We start from the raw sequence: 22,568 nt of genomic DNA, 5'->3' as shown, positions 1-22,568 counted from the left end.
GTACTGTCAAGAACATCTGTAGGCATGTGCAGACTGATAAAAAAATAAGTGGCCAGATGTGTTTCTTCCTGGTCAAGGCAACAGCAACATAACCTTACTAATGACTCATAATGTAAGCAAGGTCCCTTTCAATCTATTAACTGCTATGTTTTCACTTTTTGTGCTTTATCTTGATAATTTCACTGTTAAAAATGGTCCCTAAGCTGGGTCCCTATGCCTTTGATCTCAGTATTGAGAGGCAGAAGTACAGGTGGATCTCTGAGAGTTCAAAGCCAGTCTGGTCTATAACACACTATGTTCCAGACACAGGGGCTACAGAGAGAGACTCTGTCTCACAAAAAAGAGAAAGCAAAAGAAAAAAGAAAAAGATCCCATTAAGCAAAGTGAGTGATGAAGTGTTGTTTGGTGTAAAAAGTTGGTGGTGTACCTCAAGAAGAAAATACCTATACTAGATAAGCCTTGTTCAGGCATAAATTACAGTACCATCAGCTGTTAATTCAATGATAATTAGTATTGTACATTAAATCAGCTGTCTTTAAATAGAAAAATGGGCTCAGCAAGGTTACATACTAATCAGCTGATGAAAACAGTGTGTCCAGATGTTTTATATGGTTCAATATTCACTATTTCAATGTTCAGTGTAACTTCATGCCACATGATAGCCCTCAACAATGCAAATCAACATTAACTCTAAAGCTTATGGGCTATGGGTCTAGAAAGATGGTGCAATGGTTAAGATACATACACCTCTTGCAGAGAACCAGAGTTTGGCTCCCAGAGTCAATGGCTTGTAACTTCAGCTCTAAGAGAAACTAATACCCTCTCCTGACCTACACAGGCACTATACAAACCAACACCCCCCATCCACACATATAATTAAAAATAAAATATTTTTAAAAAGGAATAGGAATAACTGGGAAAAACAAATATAAAATATACTTACAATAATCATAATTTTATGTATGAAAATAGATGAATGAAATAAATATAAAATGAAATCAGTTACTGTACTAGGATACTCAAATTAGGGGTAATTTACTCTCCAATTTCTTTAATATAAGCATAAAGAGTAGGTTACAGCAATGTCTTTGTTTGTTTTTCAAGACAGGGCTTCTCTGTGTATTCCTGGCTGTCCTGGAACTTGCTCAGTAGACCAGGCTGACCTGGAACTCTCAGAAATCCACTGGCCTCTGCCTCCTGAGTGCTAGGATTAAAGTCATGTGGCACACCCGGCTAATATCTTAAAGAAAGGGAAATTGGAAAAGTATAACAGAAAATATGTGCATTACTAATATTCAGATTTCAAAGATACAATTCTGCAGACATCCATTAGCTAAAAGTGTATACACTCCATCTCTTCCTGATGACACCTGTGCACAATGTTTGTCTCCTGACTTACCTACTTCTAGAAAGCATGTAGAAGATTGTACACCTAAGTTAAAACTAAGTCAATCTTTTAGAAAGCATAATGAAAATGGTTCCTTTATAATAAACATACAAGAAAGAGAGAAAGAAAAAAGCTCAAGTCATAATGTCTCATGTTTTAGTAGCATTCATATACAAAACCAATGTATAAAAACATTCAACACAGCAGCCTACTCACATTATCAGAAAACAAAATCAGTCCACTTGATAAGGTAGTTTTCATGCAGTTGTTGATACCAATAGTAGAAAAATTAAGTTCCTAAGAAATTTTTATTTTAATTTTCTCTCTGTAACATATGGTCTTTTTGTTAGAACAGTTTTATAAAATCATGTGACCTCTTGCATGGGCAATTAAAAATTAACCATGATTTGACTTACTTTCCTCTATGTTGGCAGAGGGTGAGGGCAAAGAAGAGAGGATAATAAAGTTTGGAACTTAAAAGACTGTGTTAAGAATAAAAATACGATTTCGAGAGCCAAACATGTGTGTGTCTACCCAAGAGCTGAGCAGGCAACTACCGGAATGTCGGTGTTTATACGACGTCAAGCCAACGTCATCCCCAATCAGGGCTCTCTTCTTGATCACATCCCGCTGAATGCGACGGGAATGATATCTTCGCTTCCTGCAATATTGCCAAAATAAGCACACCATCAGAAACCAATAAGAAGGATGCTGAAATCCACTTCATTCCAGCTCCACAATGGCACAGCGTTAGGTGCTGAAGCAGTATTCTCATATCGTTTGCCACAGCTAAGAGTCATGAGCTCTTCTCTTACTTCCCTTCAGGCCACAGGAGGTTCTGACATTCCGCCACAGAATACCAACTGAAGGATGAAAAACAGCTGAAGCAGTGTCTGAATTATTGTATTTTTAAGCCATGCTTGGTGGCACATGCCTGTAATTCCAACACTTGGGAGGTAGAAGCAAGAGGATCAGGAGTCCTGACTGGCTACCTAAGAGTTTAAGGCTTGCCTGGACTACATGAAACACTGTTTCAAAAAACCAAAACCAAAACAAAACATTTTGGCGTGGTCACCAGTGAAGATAGAGACTTAAAAATGACAAAGTACTGAGAATAAATGACTCTTGAGTGCCTGATCACAAATGGGACATCTATATCATCCCTTCCGGAGTCTCAAGAAACACTGTGGAAGAAGGGCCAGAAAGAACGTAAGAGCCAGAGAAGGGTGAAGCGGGTGACACACTGACTTCCTGGTTGTGGTGTGATTGGTACACTCTTAAACTCATAGCTGTGATTGCCTACACAAAACCTACACAAGACTCAGTTCATCAACCCATGTAGCTGAGTGGAGAGGGAGAGATTTTCTTCTGTGACTGACTACTGGTAAGGTACCCATGCTCCTATAAAAAGCTCTAATGAAAATCACTGGGTCACTCACACACCAAAGACAGACATCAAAGGAGAAGAGAGCTAGTTGGAAGAGGAAGAACAGGGGAGGCAAAGATCAAACTATCAAAATGCATTATATACATGAAGGTGGGTGTCACAATGAAGCCTATTATATGTAATTAATATATGCTAATAAAAACATTAAGATAGATCAACAGCCATCATATTTTAAGGCTTTAGACTCACCATGAATTGCTAAGAATTCCTTTCATGCCTCCATAATTTGGATTTCCATATTTCATATAATACTGACTTCTTCTGGCTGCTCCAAGTTCCTTTTTGTCATCTGAAAGTTAACAGAATAGTTACCTAGGGTTTCCTGTGAATGTGAAGATAATTTTAGATTTGTTTGGTTTTTGAGGCAGGGCCTCATATAGCCCAGGTTGGCCTTAAATTTACAAGAATAGCAATAAAAGACCATATAATCCATCTATACTACTTTTGGATATATATCCAAAAGGAGCCAAAATTAGCATACTGTAGGGATATCTGCCTATCCACAGATATCAAAACATTATATGAAATAGCCCATTCCATCAAGCCCCAAAAAACTCTGCAATAATCTCATGGCACTATCCCAAATAGGGACATACAGTGGCATCTTCAACTAAGACAAAATAACAGCAAGCATATTTCTTCTGCACAAAAACAATGTGAAGATAGCACTTCATATGGCACTATGGTAGACACAAGTGGCAACACTGATATGACCATCACCAATGGGGTCCCACCATGTGCTTCTATTCCCTAGGAAGCTGTGGCAGGCCAAACTCAGCACTGCAGGACTCATCGATCTGTTATTTGGGTACACACTACTGGCTTATTTGTTGGCAACAGTGAAGGTGAGCATCCTCTATGACAAGATGTATGAGAACTTTGTGAAACAGGTAGACATGGTAGACAATGGGATCTCCCAGTGGAAGGAAGGGGAGCCTCAGTATTCATTGGCTGCTATACTGAGTGCCTAAGTTACTCAGCTTTACTTCACCTGAAACCAGCCTAAAGACACCAAGGCAAAGGAGACACACACAGAGTTTTGGTTCAGGAGGAGTTTCTGCAAGATCAGAATTCTACCAGCAGAGCTGGATGCAGGCCTAGGCCTTGATGGGAGAGACGAGACCCTGGTCCAGTGATTTCAGGTGGATTCAGGTGGGGTGACAGTGGAGCTGAAAGAACACCTTTACTCTGGCCATCACTTTGTTATCTTTGCTGACCAAGATGGACACAGCGGTAGACTCAGTGTGCGCTCAAGGAATCACATTCATTTCAAAGCCAGCTCTCTTGCCACAGACATGGTGGTATCTTTGGGATGAAGCTCTGGATCAGATCAGTGTGCTCCTAACTAAATCTTCATTCACAGCAGCACTACAATGGTGGGTTCTGTATGTCAGAGGGTACCCTGAGCATTGTCAATGCCATGCTCCTCTCATGCCCAGCACCTGTGGCTCCTAAAAATCTCCTACTTTAATAAAACTCCCTTCTCTTAAAAACAAAGTCTCAAGATAGGTGGCTCACATCTTTAATCACAGCACTTAGGAGGCAGAGACAGGTGGATACCTAAGTTCCAGCATGGTCCGGGCCAGCCAGAGCTACATTGAGAAACCCTGTTTCGAAAAACAAAACCAAAGTCTCACAAAGTACCCTATTTGTTTTTCTATGTGGAATTCCAGAGTTAAGTAAAAGGGGAGCTATTGGGGAGGTAAAAAGAAGGGAGGGAATGTATGAACAGGAAGTAAAGAGGATGAATGGGATCCAAGTACTACATCACAAGCATGCGCAGGAATGTAACAATGAAATCAATCACTGCATAGTATATACACACTCACAAAAATATGTAAAGAAATTCCTTCTCAGTCAGTAAGCTACTTTTTCATAAAGCGTTTGTTTAAAGCGAGTGTGGGAATTATCTGAGCTAACTTCTAGTCAACAGGAAAAATTGCACTCAGTAATTCATCATAAAAATCAATACCAAATACTAGATTTACCTTTTGTAGCAAATCTCATGAATAGTCTATTTCCTTTAGCAAGTTTGTTAGCTGGACGAAGATCATTTCTTAAGAGAGATTCTTCTTCTACTTGAGACAACGTGTCCAACTTAAGAAAAAGAAACCATTTTTAAAGTGAAAGTCCAAGCATTTTTCATACTTTTTCTGTAGAGTTACCATTAAGAGAGCATTCTATCTGTTATACCCACAGGTGTTACAGCATGCACTCCTCTGGAGACCTCTGAAGCCAGGTCTTCTTGGACTACCTTGCTTAAAAGAATAATCTCCATCACTTTCTCTTTTATAATAAACATTTTATAAAATTAAGTGTACACATGAGGGCAGTTGTCTTCTGAGGGCAGAATAGCGTTGGAGCCTGTAGTGGACAGTTGTGAGCCATCCCACACGGGGGCTGGAAATCGAGCTCAGGTCTTCTGCAGGCATAGTATACACCATCTCTGCAGCCCTGATTCTCTCTCCCTTACTGTCTTCATGGTGCTCATGGTGTTTCCTAACAGCATATAACTCTGTATCTGTCTTTCCTTTTAGAATACAGCCTCCAGTGGGATAAGCACTTTATTCTTTTCTTTTACTTGATGGTATGTCCCCAAAAATTTAGTATACAGTAAATAATTCAGACTTCAATATTTAAACTTGAACATGCTTAGCTGGGGGCACAGATCACAGGTACAGCACTTGCCTAGTATGTCTAGGTTTGCCCCAGTACAACACACACAAAATGTTTCAAATGCACACACTCCAAGATTTCTAACAAACCCTGGTTGCTTTTCCTTATTTTATTGGTTAGGTAATACTCCATAGTATTTCTTAATAAACCCATTTTTCTCTTCTGCACAAGTATAAACACTATTCTAAGATTCCAAGATGAACAGTTATATCCACACAAACTAAAAGGCTAAGAGTCTGATGTACCTTCAGAAGGTTCCATAGTAAAAGTTAAACAAAGAATACAGCTTACTAAGTCTTTAAGTCTTACATTTAAAAAGACAGTAAGCATTTTGTTTTGTTTGTTTACAATAAAACCTTCAGATATCTTTGCCCTATTACTAACCTCTACATCACTTGAATTCTCATCTTCAACTTCTCCTTCTTCAGTCTCGTCGTCATCTGAACTGTCTTCCTGCTTGTCTAAAATGGAGTGTGAGGGACAAGAGGAACCTTAATGTAACCCCATCTCATAAAATTTAAATAGCCCAGTGTTTTCTATTCCTACTGATGGATAAACCCAAGCATCATAATTTACCTCAGAAACATCTGGTTATGCAGTGTTCATGATGTTCTATTCAATGGCTCAAAACAGGTCAGTGTACAGAATGGGAAAGGACAATAGGCCCCTTTGTGTGTAGTTACCTTTCTTGTTTTTCTCAGATGACTTGTCTTCACTGGTATCTCTGCTTCTTATCTTATCCTGAGCTGGCAGAGAGCTCATATTAATGAGAGCTCGTGTGGCTGTCATCTCATCTAGCCAAACCACATTACCTAAAATAAAACATCACACATTCAAGTACAAGTTTTTAGAGCAGATTTGGCATCAGGTTTGTTGCCACAGCCTCACTGGCTAGAGACAGCTGTCAGTCAATGTAAAAACCAGCTCATGAAAAAAGTATAAAAGTGGTTGGTAAAATGTCTGATGAACATCATCTAAAGCTACATTCCCAAAACCAATTCCACAAAACAGCTGTCCTATGCATATGAACTTCTTGAGGCCAAATGTGGCAGCACACATTTAACAATCCCAGCACTAAACCAGGCATTGGTGGTGCACGCTTTTAATCCCAGCACTCGGGAAGCAGAGGCAGGCGGATCTCTGTGAGTTCGAGGCCAGCCTAGTCTATAGAGCGAGTTCCAGGACAGCCTCCTAAACAATACAGAGAAACCCTGTCTCGGGAAAAAAAAAAAAACAAAACAACAACAACAAAAAAAAAACCAATCCCAGCACTTGGCAGGCAGAGGCTAGAGGATTTCCAGTGCTAGACCAGGCTGGGCTAGAATAAGACTTACCCCAAGAAAACCCTCCTGGAACACAATGACAGCTATATAAGTATTATCAGGCTAGTTTTTTTTTCTCCTAGGCTAAGAACAGAGGTTAAGAATAAACAGTGTGGGCCATAATTATTCAAGAACTCTTTAAAAATCATAAACAAAAACATAGTAAACAGAAAATGTGAGTATACTTACAGGAGGTATCATCCAACCACTCAATGTGAGCTGGAGGATATTCTTTAAAATAGGAAAAGATATCCTGGGTACTCATCTCATCTACTCCACAAATGTAGATGGTCTCCAGTCTCACCTTGGGGATGGCTACAAAATAAAACAAAACAGAAAGACAGTTTTCCTATATGCTACAGCTTGCTAGCACTTCCTTACAATGGTTTAGAGAATGGATCTAGAAGAGGAAGAAGCTAAAACTATTATTTCAAAGAACACAAAACAAGAAGGTAAAGCCAACTGCATTAATGTTTACCATTAAACTACATTGAGTGATGTGACTCAGAATAGCCATTCAAGGCTCAGATTGAGGAAATAGAGCAATGGTAAAATACATGGCAGTCCTCTCTACAATACCTCTACAATAGAACTGGTCACGGAACTTGACACGCTGATTCTGAAATGATATACACATATTGAAGAGTAATGCCCAACAGTGACTTAACACTTCAAGAAAAGTCTCCATCCTCAGATGCATCAAAGCATGAACACTAAAGAAACTATAACAGGATGCTAGAGTCAAGAAATCTTACAAATCACTGGGCATGATGGCACCTGAAATCCCTGTACTCGGGATACCGAGGCAGGACTGTCAAAGTTCAAAGCCAGATGGGCTCTTAACTTCTGAGCCATCTCTCCAGCACCACCCTCAAGATTTTTTAATCCCAGCAAATGCTTACTGGTGAAAGCAGTTCGACAGTGAGCAGAGACTTGTGCAGGAAGGGAAACAGTGACAGATTTAGCACATAGGGTCCTGGGCTTCTCAGTTCCTTGAACTAAAAGCTATGATTTTAGAAGGCTATGATAAGTCAAAAGATGGTTCCACAGAATATAACAAAAAATGAGAGAGCCAGGAATGGTGGCACATGCCTTTAATCCCAGCACTGGAGAAGCAGAGGCAAGTAGGTGCTAGATCTCTGAGATCAAGGCCAGCCTGGTCTATACAGTGATATCTAGGCCAGCCAGGACTACACAGTGAGACCCATGTCTCAAAAGAAAAAAAAAAGGAAACAAAAAACAACTCCCAGTAATGGAAGAGGAAAAAGTCTGGTGTCAGAGAAAATACATATTTGTTCATATGTTAAAATGGACTGGATCAAGCAGAGGAAAAAGGTAACAAAACTCAGTATCAACAGTTATAGTATGCGCTAACCAAAAAAAAAAAAAAAAAGAAAATCTACAGATTAAAAAAATAGTTTAAACACAAAAGAAGAGTCAAAGAATAAAAATTCTGGCTAGAGATGTTAATTTTAACTTAGCAGAATAAGATACATATTAAAAGTGGCCAATTTTCTTCAAAAGAAGCAGGTCAAAGCCAGACTTGGTGGCATAAGTCTTAATCCCAGCTACTAAGGAGGCTGAATCAGGACTCAGTTCAAAGCCAGTCTGCATGAGACCTGATTCAAAATAAGAAAACAAGAACTGGAGATTTAGCTCAGTGGAAGAACACTTATCTAGTATGTGCATGTGGTTTGTTCTCAAAAGAAAACCAAATTGCCAGAGGCACGGTCCACCAGAGATATGGATTTCATGGACAAAAGCTGGCAATGTCACTGTAAAATAAACAAAGCCAAAGGTGTCTAGATACAGCAAGGGATGACACAGAGATGAGTGCTGAGGGTCAACTGCACTGAGGATGGGAACTGCACATTCACTCGGTGTTGCTCACAAGCCAGGCACTGGGTTCATCATCTTAGATGTTCCAATAAGAAAGGAAGATAATCAACAACACTGAGTAGTGCAAAAATTCAAGACTTTGGGAAAGCAGATTTCAGAAAACCCAAAGGAAAAAAGTCAATCCTTAGGTCTCAGATTAGAATGATTAAAAACAAATTCAGTGGTTCTAATACAGTAACAGTATGAAAAGGCTTTAAGAACCAACTCTGCTAGTGCAGGTATAGGTGAGCCAGCCCTAAAATTGTGAGCATGGGCAGAGGAGAGACATTCCACTACCACCCCACCCACCTCCCCCACCCATCAACACCTGAGGCAGGTGGGAGGGCTGGCCCTGTGGTCACAAGAGTAGGAGAGCTGTCCCTGACTCCCACCAACTACAACATTTGGGATAGCAGGCCCTGCATCTAGCCTGGGCAACACAATAGACCCAACCTTATTGGCAGAGGTGTAGGCTAGCCAGCCCCAAAGCAGCGGAGTGTGAAAGACCTAGCCTTACCCCTTATCTGTCATATGGTGGCATGGACTACAGAGAGATGCCCTTACCTCTACCCCCATCAATGCTGAGGCACATGGGAGGACTGGCTCTGTGGTCATAAAAGGAGAGCTGTCCCTGACCCCCACTGATGGGAGAGTCCTGTGTATGTCAATAAAGCACTGTTGGCCAACAGGGAAGCAAGATAGGAGTCTAGGAGGATTCTGGGAAATGTAGGGAAGGAGCTGGTCGCTATGTGACTCCTGGGAGGAACAGAGGCAGCAGAAGTGTGTCCTAGCAAAGATAAGTTCTTGTAAAATATATATGAGTAATTATGGGTTAATAATCAAGTCAGACTTAGCCGATAAGAAACCAAGCAAACGGCCAACAGCTTCATAATTAATATAGTGTTTTGTGTGTTATTTGGGGGTTAAGACAGCTAGGCAGGGCCTAGGCGGATGGTGGGGAAAACTACACATTACACCCCACCAGTTGCAACACTCAGGAGAGCAGGCTCTGTACCTGGGCAACAAAACACAGACAGCCCTAATGGTTGGTGTATGTGTGGGAGAACTGACCCTGAGGGCAGGAGAACTGACCCCACCCCTCACTCATTGCTGTAAGAGATAAATTAGTGGGGCAATGCTGGAGGACTCACCCTGGTGGTGAGGACAGGGGAGAAATGGCAGGAGGACCAACCCTACAGCTACCCAGAACCAGAACCAGGGTTATGACTTGGCCCACCCTAACATCCACAGCATCTATGATCTGCAGCACGTGAAGGGACTTGACCTGCAGACCAAAAGCTGCAGGATCTCTACAACACAGGGCAACAACTGGCTATCCAAGAAGAGTCCTAGTGAGAGCCCAGCATTGATAGTGTAGTAGAAACCAGAGGTCTTGAACCAGATCAATGACTCTGCAATGAACACTTATAAGTAAAGCTATATGGACAAAGGGGTTTAATGCATGACTCAGTGTGTCACACTGCAAATTCCATGAGAAATTTTAATTTTTCCCTTTCTTCTCTTAAATTTTGTTTTTTTTTGGGGGGTGGTACAAGGCAGATGGGAAATGAATGGGATCAAGATACACGATGTAAAATACACATAGAATAAATAAAGAGTAAAAAAGAAAAGAAAGGCTTTAAGAAACGCCACACTAACACTGAGGTGAGCACAACCTATCAAGCATGCACGGGAGAGGGAAAGGGTCAATTACAGTGACAAAGGGAAACGTTAACACAGTAACAGAAAATGCTGATGCTAGACTATTAGGAAGCAGTATCCTACAAAGGGAAAAACAGAAACAAAGCCCCTTCCCAAACACACCAAACTGGCAATGATGGAGTGTGGGAGGCACACTGTAGATAACTTGTCACCTTACTTCACTTTCCAAATATTCCTTGGTGAGTACAAGTGATTGGCAAGACCATGTTTCTAGAACAGCATGAATGGGCCTATCAAAAGGGCTGACAGCTACCTAGGCATAGTGGTATACACCTTTAATTCCAGCACTCAGGAGGCAAAGGCAGGTGGATTTTTGTGAGTTCCAGGCCAGCCTGGTCTACATAATGAGTGGACAGCCAGAGCTAGTGAGACCCTGTCTCAATAAATAAATAAATGAATGAACAAACAAACAAACAACAAAAAGGTGCTGACAGTTTTCTTTTCTTATTAAGTGTTTACTTCGAGAGAAAAGGCAAAACTGCTGATGTTTTGCTGTTCCATTGATAGCAGAACCAAAACAAAAGTGAAAAACAACATAAGAACCATTTCCATAGTGTCAGACTTTCTAGCCCAGTTACATCCCAGCATGCTGACTTCAGAATTAGGCAATAATCTCTAAAATGGAGCAGGGAAAGAGAAGTACTTTGAAGCCTTGAGAAGGACTAACCCCACAATGATGTAGAGAAAAAGAGGGAATTTCCAGATCACAAATTGCAAAGGTTATTGTCAGTCTGAAATTTAACAACAGCAGCTTATTAGGCAGCATCTGTAATTTCTTCAGAAACCAAATCTTTTCTATAGGAAATAACATGAGTTTAGTAAGAAAAATGTCAAACTAGACTATTGGCTTTGGTGTTTGTTTGTTGACAAGATTATGAAATCAACAAAATTCAAAAACTAACATGGATGATGTTCCATCAAGAGTCAATGTGTACAGTCCAAGAAATCAGTGCATTTGTTTCTCTGCTAGAGATGAGAATACATGACTCAACTCAGCTAACAACTAGATCAAGAAAAAGAAACTACGCGGACTTAAGGTGGAGAAGATACAGAAAGGAAGAGAGTTGAAAAGATAAAAGGCATATAACAGATAACAGATGAGATGGTGCAACCCTGTAACCCCAGCACAGCACTCAGGAGGTAGAAGGGGGGCCAGAAATTCAAGGAACTCCTGGGTTGAAGACAAGTCTACTGTCATGACTGGTACATGGGAGAGGACAAAGAGCAATAAGACTGCCACTTAATGCACACACTGCATCCGAGTTTACACAGCACCTTAGGTAGGACATTTAGAAACTAGAGAGAGACAGGAGACCAGAAGACATGTCATACAAAACAAAGTTAGTGAGGGCCAAATGAGGTGGCTCATACTAGTAACCCAGGACTTATAAGACTGAGGCAGGAGAACCACCTGAGGCCAGCCTGCATTATTCTTTGAGTTCCAGGCCAGCTGGGCTACCCTAATACCTTGCCTCAAAAGAAAAGAAGGGGAAGTGAGGCTGTATTTCTATCACCTGAATGATCACTATATAAATGAGCAAAGTACTTAACATGTTTTCCCTAGAAGTCACACAGCAACTACCAGACATATTTCTGGAGAGCAATGTTTCACACAGGGAAGTACCCTAAAACAAAGCTGCCTGTCCCATGATTCTTACACAATCTCTGGATGCCAAAGGGCCTGAAGTATTGGGGAAGGAAGCTAGTTTAAATGACCTAGAGGGCGGTGGTGGCGCACGCCTTTAATCCTAGCACTTGGGAGGCAGAGGCAGGCGGATCTGTGAGTTCGAGGCCAGGCTGGACCGATAGCCTCCAAAACAATACAGAGAAACCCTGTCTCGTAAAAAAAAAAAAAAAAAAAAAAAAAAGACCTAGAAGGTTCCTCCCAACCATGAAAGAGCCAATCCTGGAGACATTGGGACCAAACCTATTTAGCAACAAGACATCCAAAAGTAGCAAATCCCTTTTGAAGCATAATAGATATAGCCTGTCTCAAGTCATGCTGAATGCTAGCAAAATAGGAACACAGGTTTCCAGTCAGTCCAGCCTTCAAGCACAGTGGTGTTATGTACATGGCTGTGGAACCTCAGGCAAGTTTCTCAACCTCTCAGCACCTTGGTTTTCTCATCAGCAAAATCCCTCAGGGAACTGCTACAAGGATAAAATTGTCACAAAGCAGAACACTGCAGTTCAGTAAGCATTTAACAAGTACTATTATTGTTGATATTAATAAGAAAAAAAAAATCACATGACACCTGGTATAGCTGTGAGTATGAATATACTTCAACTCCCCTAAGACGGGGCAGCTCAGGTGACTACTCAGCTGAATGTCAGATAATTAACATCTACTGGGCACCTACTATGTACCAAGCACCAATCAAAGAGCTTCAACATTTTGCCAGACTCCTGACAATTCTGTTTTCCAAGAGGTTGTAGTGGCTAGACAATCTGTCCAAAAAAACTACAGAGCTACAAAAAGAATATGAACTCAGACAACTGGGTTTCAAAACCAGTGGTTTCCAATCCTGTCTAATCCTGACTCCACATCAAAATTACCCAGGAGATACAAAAACAATAGTTACTTTAAGGCTTATCCAACTCTATCTACCCACAATTCTACCTTAATTCATCTGGATGGTAGCAGCATTCCCCAGGATTCAGGGACATCATTAAGGCCATGTTGTCTAAGGCTCATTTTCAGGTTGCACTATAAAATAAGCAATATTCTCCAGCTGATGTTCAAGCAAAGCTACTGTCTTTTAAATGAAATACCTGCAGAGCTGAGCATACTGGCCCAAATAAACTCAGAACTTGGGAGTCAGAGGCAGGAGGATCAGAGTTTAAGGCTAGCCTGGGCTTCATGAGATTCTGCCTAAAGCAAAACAAAAACTCAGCAGAAACTTAAGATTCTGATTGCTTTTCTATATGACTAAAATTTAATCCCAAAGCAATCCTATTAATAACACAGGTATTGTATTCCCATTTTGTGGACAAGAAAAATGAGTCTTTAAAAGGTTCAGTAACTTGTCCTAGTCACGAAAGAACCGGCATTAGATTCTATGAGGGTTTGTGACCCTAAAGGCACCTAGAGAAGAGGGAGTTTTGAGTACAAAGCCAGCAATGCTTCATGGAATACAAATGAGCAGAGAGAAAAGCATGGACAAGTATGACTGGGACTAGAAGCCAAAAGGTACAATATAATGTGGAGCTTTCAAAGCTGAGCTGTGAGAGAAGAGTTCAAGGTCTTCCTAGGCTTACACAGTGCTAGTACATGACTGAGAAGCTATATAGCTATCTCTGGCCATCACAGGATGTTTCCTCATACTGAGATCCATTTAGGCCTGGAACCTCAGAGCCTACAAGAAAACTAAGGTCACATTCTCAATTTAAACTCAGAATGCAGAAAGAAGAGTAACCAGTTCTGCGCACACACTACTCTGTCCCATTAGGACTGACATGGTCTAGGACTATGGAATTATATACACATTACATATAAAATATTCACAAATATAATATTATATCAATAGGCCAAAAGTGTTAAAAGTAAGGTTAAGTGTCAAGCATAGGGCTGGTGAGATATGGCTTAGAGGGTAAAGGCACTTGCATCTAAGTCTGACCACCTAAGTTTGATTCCCAGGAGCCACAAAGTAGGAAAGAATCATCTCCCTAAAGTTATCATCAGATCTCACACACAGGCTGTGCTACACACACACAAACACTCAAACACATACACTCTACAAGAATGTGCTTTGTTTTTTTAAGTAAGGTGTACATCTTTAGACTCAGATAAACTTAGGTTGAAATCCTGGTTTTTTTATTAACTCTGAGCAATGCATTAAACTTCTGCAACCTGTTTCTTCCTTTGTAAAATAATGATAAAAATATATTCCTCAGAGGGTTACTGTGAAAAACAAATACATAATGTGCTTAACCCACTGCCATAAGAAAACAGGTTCCCAACAACAGCAGCCATTCTTCCCCCCCCCCATCAATCAGGTTTATGAACTTCTGCTTTCAATAACCAAGTAGGACTAAAGGGAGACTCACACAGCACCAGAGCTTCAACATGCAGTAAGAAGGCTGCTTCCTGAGCCCTTCAGGAATATGAATATTTGTAAGCACAACAGAGAGGCCTTTTGTATTCATGGATTTAGATTAGAGGGCAATAATAAGAATGCAGGCTCACTCCAGGGAAATGCTCCCTTTTTATAAATTGCTTTGCTATTGGATATGGAGTATCCCTGTAATCCTAGAACTTGGAAGGTAGAAGCAGGAAGACCATGAGTTCAAAATTATCTTCAGTTTGAAACCAGTCTGGGCTGCATGACATGTTGCCTCAAGCAAGCAAACAGAAAATGAGTAATTGGGCTAAGGATGTGGTGGCTTAACTTGCTTAGCATGGTCTCAGGGTTACCAAGCACCACACACAAACAAAAAACCCCACCATTATCAACTGCCTTGCTGTGTGTTCTAGGGAGCAAAATACCTTAATAAAATAGATTGTAATTGGCTTAGGTCTCTTTGACACTAACTATTGGAAGGAGGAGATCCACAGAGGCAGAGACGCACATCTCATCTCTGACACAAGCCTCCCTTGACCATCTCTTTTGTTTCACTATTCTGGTTCTCACTGAGGAACATCTGACAGCATCTCACCTTTACACAGGTGATGTCAGAGTCCTTTCTCTTGGGTATCTGGATGAGGACTAGACATACAGGACAAAACCAGAAACATGAAGTGATGGTAGTAAAATGTTAGTCTTAGAATAATATGAAGAAGATTTCCCAAACACACTATACCTTTCTTCATCATGTCTCGGTCCAAGGCTACATTTCTCTGGGCAAGATTTACTTCCGCTCGAAAGTGGAAGCGCTTGGCTCTCTGTTCTTTTTTTTCAATTGCTTCCTAGAAAGTACAAAAAAGTCAAAGAGGTAAAAGGAAAATGAGGAAAGCTAAATCACAAACAGCATATTGCAATCTTAAAATAAATGAGAAGAAACAAGTAACCTGTGTCTTAAATGTGTTTTGCAGTGAACTGGACATGGAGTTTATAGTAGCCCTGTTGAAATCATCTCCATTTTATCATAGCCTATGGTGGCACCCGCAACATAGTAGGAACTCAACGAATACTTGTTTATAAAGTTTTCTGATACTTCATGTATTATCAACAATCATGCCAAGAAGTTACAACAAATAATCTCAACTTCTCAAATTTCCTAGTGCAGAATTGGAGATTCAAAAATGGAAAAAGGTTTAGAGGAAATATTTCCACTAGCTAAGAGCAGATCTGATCTAGTACTATTCTAGGAACTCCACATCTACCATTATCATTTTACACTGTTTGTGGGCAGGGTAATCACACCTATTATGCTCTTCTACATTATGTCTGCTTGACTGGTCCACTCCCTAAAAGCCACACCCCCATTTAAAAATAACACCAGAGCAAAAACACTGTCACATTGACACTTTGCTGAAAAAACAAAAACAAACAAAAACATTCAGCTTTGTAGATTTCTTCTAAGAGTGAAAATAAATTCAGGTCCAACTATTATTTGCCTCAAGAACCCTTCACCAACTATAATTGACTGAAGGTCTGACTAAACAAAGCTTATGGCACTGAGGAAGCAGCAATGCTTCCGTTATTTCCTAATAGTGATGCTAGTTTTTACCCTGAAGTCTTCCTAGCACAAACAACTATCTACTTGTGTGTGTGTGTGTGTGTGTGTGTGTGTGTGTGTGTGTGTGTGTGTGTGTGTGTGTGTATAGTGTGTAGGAGGAACATGTGTGTCCATCTGAGGTTGGGAGAGCAGCAGACAGGTCTTCCTTAGTGCTGTGATTAGATGCAAACACACTCTTATGCAGTTTTTTACCTGGGTGCTAAAGATTTAAACTCAAGTCTTCATGCTTACACAGCAAGCACTTTAATAACCAAGCCATCTCCCTAGCTAAATACTTTAGGAACAATTTAAGTACAAAATCCTTTCTCCCAGGTACCTGTTTCATGTACTAGAAAATGATGTAGGAGCCGGGCAGTGGTGGCACACGCCTTTAATCCCAGCACTCGGAAGGAAGAGGCAGGTGGATCTCTGTGAGTTCGAGACCAGCCTGATCTACAAGAGCTAGTTCCAGGACAGCCTCCAAAGCCACAGAGAAACCCTATCTCAGAAAAAAAAAAAAAAAAAGAAAATGATGAATGATGTAGGGTTAGAGCAGTCTATTTATTAATTAGAATGAAAACATTTTCACTCTGTACTATTTTCTCAACTAGAAGATGCTCAGCTTTCTTTTGGCCTTTAAGTAATCTGAAATAAACTGAGACAGAGAAACTATTAAAAAAAAGTATGACATATTTATTTTTATTCTTGTTCTTAAACATCCAATACATATAGATATAGATTATTATTTAAATTGGGCCTGGAAAGATGGCTCAGCAGTTAAGGGCATTAGTGGCTCTTATAAAGGACCTAGATTCAGTTCCCAGAACTCACACAGTATAGCTCACAACTGTCTGTAACTTCAGTTCCAGGGATTTGATACCTTCTCTTGACCTCCACAGGTAGCAGACATGCACATAATACATGTAGACATAACACTGATATATATATAATTAATTTGAGAGCCAGGCAGGGACAGACAAGAAATGTAATAATAAAAATATTGGGCCAGATGTGGTGGCACACACCTTTAATCCCAGCACTCGGAAGGCAGAGGCAGGTGGATCTCTGTGAGTTCGAGGCCAGCCTGGTCTACAGAGCTAGTTCCAGGATAGCTAACGCTGTTACACAGAGAAACTGTCTCAGGGTGGGTGAATTGAAGCTGGGTAGTGCACGCCTTTAATCCCTGCACTCTGGGAAGCAGAGGCAGGCAGATCTCTATGAGTTCAAGGCCAACCTGGTCTACAGAGAACATTCCTAGACAGCCAGGGACACACAGAGAAACCCTGTTTCAAAAAGGCAGAAAAAAAATTTTTTGTATTTAATAGAAATACATATAGTTGAAATAGAAAATTCTGTTTCAAACTGAACTGTACACATTTAAATCATGAAGAGAAAAGGTCTGAATTGAATTAAAGCCATGTACTGACTGCTTATCACATGGAAAATAAGAGGCTTCACTCTGAGGGATTACAATGAAGGTGGTACAATGATAACACTTAGCAAAAGGCAATATTGTCAGATGCTGGAAATAATTCAGTTGGCAAGGCCCTCAAAACTTAAACATACACACAACTAGAAAACCCTATTTTTCTGTGTTGGCAACCAGTCAGGAATGGATATGTGCCAAGTGCTTATTTACATGTTGGGTGCTTTTTAAGTTCTTATAGATAGTAGAAACAAAATACATTATTTTAAAGAGTACAAATGATAGCCAAATAAGTATTCCTGATGTCAGGGACATGCCTCATGCTGTGGGTAAAAGTGCTTGCCATGTAAGCATGACAACCTGAATCTGGATTCCTGGAACCCATGTAAAAAGCCAGACACTTGGGCTGGAGAGATGGCTCAGAGGTTAAGAGTACTGACTGCTCTTCCAGGAGTCCTGAGTTTGATTCCCAGCAACCACATGGTGGCTCACAACCATCTACAATTCAATATGGTGCCCTCTTCTGGCATGTAGAAAGAACAGTGTATATGTAATAAATCTTAAAAAAAAAAAAAAGCCAGACACTTTGGCACATGTCTGTAATTCCAGCACTCTTTTTTTTGTTTTGTTTTGTTTTGTTTTTTTCGAGACAGGGTTTCTCTGTATTGTTTTGGAGCCTGTCCTAGAACTAGCTCTTGTAGACCAGGCTGGCCTTGAACTCACAGAGATCCGCCTGCCTCTGCCTCCCGAGTGCTGGGATTAAAGACGTTAGCCACCAACGCCTGGCTAATTCCAGCACTCTTATAGCAGAGTAGGAGATAAGAAGCAGAGAAGGGAGAATCCCCCAGAAGTGTGCAGGCCAAGTAGCCTAAAGTATGTGGTACAGTGGCCTACAAGAGGGGGGGGGAGAGACAGAGCGATAAGAGGAGGGAGGCAGAGAGAGAGGGAGAGGGGGAGAGACAGAGAGGGAGAGGGAGGGAGGGAGGGAGAGAGAGAGAGAGAGAGAGAGAGAGAGAGAGAGAGAGAGAGAGAGTGAGAAAGAGAGAGAGAGAGAAAGGGAGGGACAGAGAGAGAAGGAGAGGGAAAGAAAGGGAGAGAGAGAGAGAGGGAGAGGGAAAGAGAGAACAAGAGTACAAGTACTTGGTAGGAAGGGGATGGAGAGAGAGCTCAGCAGCATAAAGCACTGGCTGTTCTTGCAGAGATCCAGGTTCAGTTCCCAGTATCCACAAGACAGCTACAACTACCAGAAACTCCAGTTCTGAGGGATCTGAAGCCCTCTCCTGACCCCAAGCACTAGATCTGCATGTGGTGCACTTATACACATGCAGGCAAATCACTCATATACATAAATCTAAAAATAACATTAATAATAATACTAATCAAGAAAGATGGGAGGTGAGAACCAACACTTGAGTCTGTTCTCCACGTGTGTGCTATATCATGGACACACTTTTACACACAGACACACATACATCATATCCAATAATAAATACTAAAATAAGCATTCCCAGTGCAAGCTCTTTCTTGAAAATGGTTCATTCAGCACAGGCATCTAAGTGTAGTAATTATCTTTTCATGGATACACACAAATGCTGCCTGATGTCTTCTGGATATTCAAGGGCATCCTTGGGTAGATAGATAAACATAGATATTTGATAATATATTATATATGCAACAAAAGAAAAAAGGAGGCAAGGAATACTTACTATCCTGCAAGTCCTAAGGGCAAAGTATTAATCTTGCCTGCTTATCAAACTGGATAAATGTCCCAGTCTGTCTTACCTTGGAGGTAACATCAATTCCAGTGATGAAGCTGCCAGCTTTGTTTTCATACCTTCTGCTTGTGTCCTAACAGAAGAGAAAAGATGAGACATTCTGGGAGAGAAACCGACAAATAAAAGCAGCCTGATATCTGGCTCTTTTTGAAGTCATTCTTTTCAGCAGCCCTTCTCCACCCTAACACATGTGTTATTAGGAAGTCTATCTCTGAGACTCCGCATTAGCAATCAACAATTCTAACAGAAGTCTTTTCCAGACCCCAGAAAGGAGCCTGTTCAAAATATTGAGTAATCCTGTCAATTGAAAGTATCTACAGAAAGGAAACTCTAAAGGTATTTGTGGCCGGGCGGTGGTGGCACACGCCTTTAATCCCAGCACTCGGGAGGCAGAGGAAGGTGGATCTCTGTGAGTTTGAGGCTGGGCTGGACCGATAGCCTCCGAAACAATACAGAGAAACCCTGTCTCGTAAAAACCAAAAAAAAAAAAAAAAAAAAAAAGAAAGGTATTTATGAAAAATGTCAAAGCAAAGGACAACCAGCCTACGGGCTACAACCCCAGAGAACCTGGGTAACAAAGAGGACCCTAAGAGAGACATACAGGGGTCCACCTAGGAAGGGGAAAAAAACAAGCTCTCCTGAGTAAATTGGGAGTATGGGGAAGGGTGGAAGGGGAGAGGTGGGGCGGGAAGGGGAGTGAGGAAAAATGGATAGCTCAATTTAAAAAAAAAAATGAGATAGTCACTTAGTTTCCCAACCCAGACTGGACAAATTCCCCATGAAAGGCCACTAGGTGGAGCAAATGCTTCCACAAAAATGCATGAAGTCCTAGACCTGAGAAAAATACAGCCCACTATAATGAAAAAAGGAGGGGAAATGGATAGAGTGAGGACTGAAGTCTCTGCTCCGCATTTAATACCCTGGACGCCCCTGAGTCTTGCTTCCTTCTATGCTGTCTGTCGGTCTGACTTCTGCTCTCCCGTTTGAGCTTAATGAATCCCAACATTTCTCCAGCAAAACAATCTTGTTTCCAAGACGTTGCGCTTGCCGTTGTCCCTGCTAGGAAATGCTCCCTCCCGACTGACACGGTTGCCCCTTTTTGTCATGTAGGCTTAAGGTTAAATCTGATCCCAGGGGACTTCTCTATACACCATGACACACACGGACTGCTTCACACCCCTCCTGGTTTCTGTACTTTCTATTCTATTAATAGGGTGTATTTTCTTCATAGTACTTAACACAAAAGTTAACTATTTATTTGTGTCCCCTACTAGGGCAAACTCCAAGAGGGAGTATGATTTTAATCAAACACCTAGGATTACATCTAGCATTTAGTGGGGAGGGTGACGCTTAAACTGAATGAATGGGCAACCCCTAAGTCACAAATGCAGTAAAATCTAGATGACATAATGTGGAAAATACTAAAGTTGTCATTGTGTTGTTACAAAAGTCATCGCCTTTTGTCATCACTACCTAAGCCTTTACTCATAACGTCAAATGTAAAAGCAAGTCTATCGTGTAAATAAGGGGGGGGTAGGTCATGTTGTGTGTAAAAATCGAGCTGTCCAGGCCCCAGACTAGCTCTTAAAAACAGGGCATATGACTACCAAACCACAAGCAAAACAGTCCTCAAACCCACTGTGGTAAAAGATAGATCAAATGTCACTGAGCGTCAGGTGCGCGGAGACGTGAAGACCCTCACCCACAACACCACCACACCAGTGTCTGCTGCTTGACAGGTCTGACCCTCTCAAGCGAAGAGCGAATGTCATGTACCACAGACTCTAACTCCGCTGGGGCAGGACCCAGCAGGGGACCTGGATGCCAGCGCCACCTAACACTTCCTCTCAGAGCTGCTCCAGGTTCTGTTCCCGCCCGCGACTCCCTTTTATCTCCAGCCAAACACAGTTCATCGCTCCAGGTCACCGGCCGACACCGAGGGGCAGCGACAGGGGTGTCCCCAACTCTCTCCCAGCCCTCCGCCTCCTCCAGCGCTCTCTGCACCCATTTCCGGGCGCCCGGGTGTCCCTTCTCTCGCTCCAGCTCTCGCCGGGTCAAGTGCGGCCCCCGCCCTTCGGCGCTCGCGCCCCCTCTCCGGGTTCTCGGACTTGCGCCAGCGCCGCGGTCCGCCACCTCCCCGCCTCAGAAGGGACGCTCGCTCGGCGACCTCCTCCTCAACCCCCGCCCCTCGCCAGTACCGGGAGCAGTTCCTTTAGCGAGCGCCGCACCGGCACGATTTCCAGCTCGCCTTCCTCCACCTCCATGGGCTCCGGCTCGCCACGCTCCAAGCCGGAGTCCACCTCGGGCGACGGAAGCCCCAAAGCCGGGGACCCAGCCGGGCCCTCTGCCTTCACCGACACTCGCAGGCCGCGAACGGCCGCCATAGTTGCTAGCCGGCCGCACCACAGAAAGCCCGCCCCTCACAACCCGCCTCCTAGAGCGCCGCCGCCGCTAACCACAGAGGAGAGCCGCCGTCAGCCAGAGCGTCTCCCGCTTCTACCAAAAAGCTGTCCTTATCTCTGGCGCCCCCTTGGTGGCCTGGGGCCGGCTTGGGTGGGATTTCGCGAGGAGGGGGCGGAACCAAACCGAGACGGAGGCGGGGCGTCGTCTGAGGTTCCAAAATCCCTACATTTTGAGGACTACACTCTTAAGAACTACTGAGCGATTATGTGCCCAGTATTTCCAAGACTTGAACTCTTACAACTTTACGAATAAAATTTTATTATTACCTTCACTTCACGTAGGATAAAACTGGGGCATAGTTTTCCTCAGGTATAGGCTATTTTAAGGATTACCTGGATCTGAGCCTCGACAATCGGCTTCAGAGCCCAGAATGAACTATATAGAATCTATCATGTCTTGGCAATCTGAACGTTTACAAACCTTGTCTCTGTCAAATCTTTCAGTAACTGAGCCATTTTATGTAGTCAAAAGCCCAGCATAGGGCTTATATGCATTTAATCCCAGCACTCAGGAGTCAGAGACAGGTGCACCTCTATGATTTCCTGGCCATGCTAGTCTAGGTAGTGAGTTCCAGGCCATCCAGGGCTCCAAGGTGAGACCCTGCCTAAATTTAAACTGGGCATGATGGTGCACGATTGTATTCTCAGTGCTTGGGAGACAGAGGTAGGAGGATTAGAAATTCAAGGTTATCCTCCAATAGCTAGCTTGAGGCCAGCCTAAGCTACAGAAGACCCTATTTTAAAGGGGGGAGAGAGCTCCAAGATAGTAGTGATCTACCCAAAGAACAGAGACAGACTTTAGACCCCGTTTTCTC

General features: G+C 42.1%; 1 protein-coding gene and 1 pseudogene across 1 annotated transcript in view; one reads left to right on the top strand and one right to left on the bottom strand.

The window, feature by feature from the left end:
* Window positions 1-21,712, bottom strand: part of Ncbp3 (nuclear cap binding subunit 3) — a 30,104-nt gene extending 8,392 nt beyond the window's left edge. Inside the window, exons 1-9 of the mRNA XM_040749102.1 lie at window positions 21,490-21,712; window positions 19,299-19,364; window positions 15,233-15,338; window positions 7,022-7,147; window positions 6,194-6,322; window positions 5,895-5,971; window positions 4,823-4,931; window positions 3,024-3,123; window positions 1,945-2,048 (exon numbers count right to left, since the gene is read on the bottom strand). Coding sequence (XP_040605036.1) covers window positions 1,945-2,048; window positions 3,024-3,123; window positions 4,823-4,931; window positions 5,895-5,971; window positions 6,194-6,322; window positions 7,022-7,147; window positions 15,233-15,338; window positions 19,299-19,364; window positions 21,490-21,675 — 1,003 coding nt within the window. The 5' untranslated portion in view covers window positions 21,676-21,712. The remainder of the gene's footprint in view (window positions 1-1,944; window positions 2,049-3,023; window positions 3,124-4,822; window positions 4,932-5,894; window positions 5,972-6,193; window positions 6,323-7,021; window positions 7,148-15,232; window positions 15,339-19,298; window positions 19,365-21,489) is intronic.
* Window positions 3,540-4,293, top strand: LOC121141400 (annotated as a pseudogene).
* Window positions 21,713-22,568: the final 856 nt, after the last annotated feature.

The sequence above is a fragment of the Mesocricetus auratus genome, unplaced genomic scaffold, assembly GCF_017639785.1.
Source record: "Mesocricetus auratus isolate SY011 unplaced genomic scaffold, BCM_Maur_2.0 Super-Scaffold_100007, whole genome shotgun sequence".
NCBI classification, from domain to species: domain Eukaryota; kingdom Metazoa; phylum Chordata; class Mammalia; order Rodentia; family Cricetidae; genus Mesocricetus; species Mesocricetus auratus.
This window is presented reverse-complemented; position numbering and strand designations above follow the sequence as displayed.